This window comes from Cariama cristata, unplaced genomic scaffold (assembly GCF_000690535.1).
Source record: "Cariama cristata isolate BGI_N322 unplaced genomic scaffold, ASM69053v1 scaffold803, whole genome shotgun sequence".
Taxonomy (NCBI): domain Eukaryota; kingdom Metazoa; phylum Chordata; class Aves; order Cariamiformes; family Cariamidae; genus Cariama; species Cariama cristata.
In genome coordinates, this window is record NW_009609912.1 from 16,576 (window position 1) to 19,471 (window position 2,896).

The 2,896-nt window shown below is 36.6% G+C and overlaps 1 protein-coding gene across 1 annotated transcript in view; it reads left to right on the forward strand.

Annotated features, from left to right (window-relative positions):
- Positions 1–2,009: 2,009 nt before the first annotated feature.
- The window catches only part of SYN2 (synapsin II), a gene marked incomplete at both ends in the record, with an annotated part of 82,883 nt that continues 81,996 nt past the window's right edge, over positions 2,010–2,896 (forward strand). The window contains one exon of the mRNA XM_009697673.1: positions 2,010–2,067. Within this exon, the coding sequence (XP_009695975.1) occupies positions 2,010–2,067 (58 nt within the window). The remainder of the gene's footprint in view (positions 2,068–2,896) is intronic.

Sequence of the window (2,896 nt, forward strand, 5' to 3'; positions counted from 1 at the left end):
TCAAGAGGCAGCTTCACTGTAACATTTATTGTATTATGTAGCTAACATAATTCCATTTAAATTAAATTTGTGTTATGTCATGTCCAATAATGCATTTACCTTACCTGTTGCTGCTTCAGAAATAAAATCCTGGAGCTCATCCTGATTGAACGATAACGTTACTGTTAAATTCATGGAGATCAGAATTGGAGTTTTAAGTATTTTTGAAGTGGTAAATCTTAGTTTTTCAAAGAGACATTTAAGTTGTCTGTTGTTATGAATTGGTTGCTTTTCTCCTGAGGTAGATGTGGTGTTTATCTTTGAACATGAGATGTTTCTCTCTGGTCTGGCTTTTGTGGACTTCTCACAGGGTAATACAGATGTCCTTGGTTTTCCTGCACCTATTAGATTAACAGGGTCCAGCTGATGCTTCAACATAAGCAGCATTATAAAACTTAAGCCATGTCCAGACATCTTCAAAGTTTCCAAGAGGTAATTTTCATATTCCACATATGGAATTTCAAAACAAAATCAGAAATAAAAAGAAGTGATTAATAATACTTCTGTAAGTTAGGCTTGTGATACAGTATATTTAACTTCTACTTTTGTTATTGGCAAAATATTTGATAACATCATGCTGAGTATGCACCTCCTGTAATAAACCAATTGATTTCAAACTTCATATTTCGTGTGTACTTATCACAAGAAAACAGTATAAATCAGTAGTGCAAATGCTCTCTTCATTGTTATCTTCTTACCAATTGCATATTCATACGGAATTAATTGTTGGACAATATTTTAGGATGCCGTTTCAGTATGACACTTCCTTTGCTTTCTACCATCCATAATACCTAAGATATCCTGAAGAAATACGTTGCCAAAGGCAGTGTTTTCAGTTGATTATTACAAAGTTTGGTTCTTCCACTACTGAAACCAGTGGTGAAACCTCTTCTGGACCTCAGTGGGAAAAGGATTTTCCAAAAGCAACGGTGAACTGTTTTAGTATGTAATATACATTACTTTCATTGACGAGATAGGTTTAGTTTAATATAATAGCACTTTGTCAGATGTTGAAAATGGACAAAGTTACATTCTTTTTATTAATACTTGAGAAGACATTCTGTAGTGTTCTGGTTCTGGATTGTGCAACAAATTTTTGCTTATATATAATAAAAGTGGGAAAAGTATTCTAAGCTTTGACTTGAGCAAAGAAGGTGCAGAAAGGCTGATACCATATCCCTTTTCCAACTTCAGAGTGTTAGAGTATTTCCCTCTTATTAACAGATTTTTTTTTTTTTTAATTCCCATTTGTTCCAAAGCAGATACGTGCTGCCTAAGGCATACAATTGACTGATTCCTACAAGAAAGTCTGCTTGTTAGGCCTGGGAGACTGGATCATTGAATTCAGTTCTGTCTTATTGCAGCAATCCTGGTGCATAGTAATTACTGATAAACTCTCCTTCAGATTAAATACCTTGGCTCAACTTACAGTCTAGAAAAAGCAAAACTGATTATTAAATTAGGCACTTGCAAATTTGGTGACAGCAGTCTCCATGACTTCTGATGCTTTCTTCAAAAACAATATAAAGTTTCTAACCATAGTGTTTCCAATAAACCAGTTTTTCTAAATAAACTAAGTGGATAAAGATTAACATGCATGGTTGTTAGGAAGTTGTTCACAAAGAAATGAATTTCCACTGGCGTTGTTGACTTTAATGAGAGCAAGATTGCATCTTTTTTGTGATACTGATTTTATATTAATAAGTAATTGTGAAATATGTATTTCAGTATACTTATACAGTTTAATGTTGAAAATCACATTATGCTTTTTATCACAAAATACTGTGTGATGGGATGTTAAGGATACAAGGATGTCAAAGGAAAGAGAATTGTGTATGTGTAGTAGGTAGATTCAATTAGTGTATCTATATGTATTTTCAAGACACTGAAGGCCATACAGGAAGCTTTTATGTAACTACTGATTACAGATACATATATCCTTGATTTTCTCTCTCCTTTTTTTCCTGCAGGGCCAAGGCTTTTCGTGGAAAAAAGGTCCATGGAGAATATGACATAAAGGTTGAACAGGTAACTAAATGACTTCATCTGAATGATATTCTTGTATTTGTGTATTTATACAAATACAGATATATGTATAAATACATACCTCCCTGGAGGTATTTGAAAGATGTGCAGATGTGGCACTTAGGGACATGCTTTAGCGGTGAACTTGGTAGTGTTAGGTTAAAGGTCAGACTTGACGATCTTAAGGGTCTTTTCCAACCTAAATGATTCTATGATTCTAGATGCATATATGTATAGATAGATACATAGTCCTTTGTACTTCAAAAAACCCTCAGCAGTTAAGTAGATGTGCTGATTTTGGCAGGGATAGAGTTAATTTTCTCCACAGTAGTTAGTATGGGGCTATGTTTCAGATTGGTGCTGGAACAGTGTCGATGATTCAGGAATGTTTTAGTTACTGCTGAGCAGTGCTTACACAGCCCCAAGGCCTTTTCTGCTCCTCACACCTCCCCACCAGTGAGGGGGCTGGGGGTACACAAGGAGTTGGGAGGGGACACAGCCCGGGCAGCTCAACCCAACTGACCAAAGGGATATTCCATGTCATATGACATCATGCTCAGCATATAAAGCTGGGTGAAGAAGAAGGAAGGGGAGAACGTTCGGAGTTACGGCATTTTGTCTTGCCACATAAACGTTATGCACGATGGAGCCCTGTTTTCCTGGAGATGGCTGATCACCTGCCTGCAGATGGGACGTAGTGAATGAATTCCTTGTTTTGCTTTCCTTACATGCACAGCTTTTGCTTTACCTATTAAACTGCCTTTATCTCAAGCCACGAGTTTTCTCACTTCTGGTCTTCTGATTCTCTCCCCCATCCTACTGCGGGGGGGAA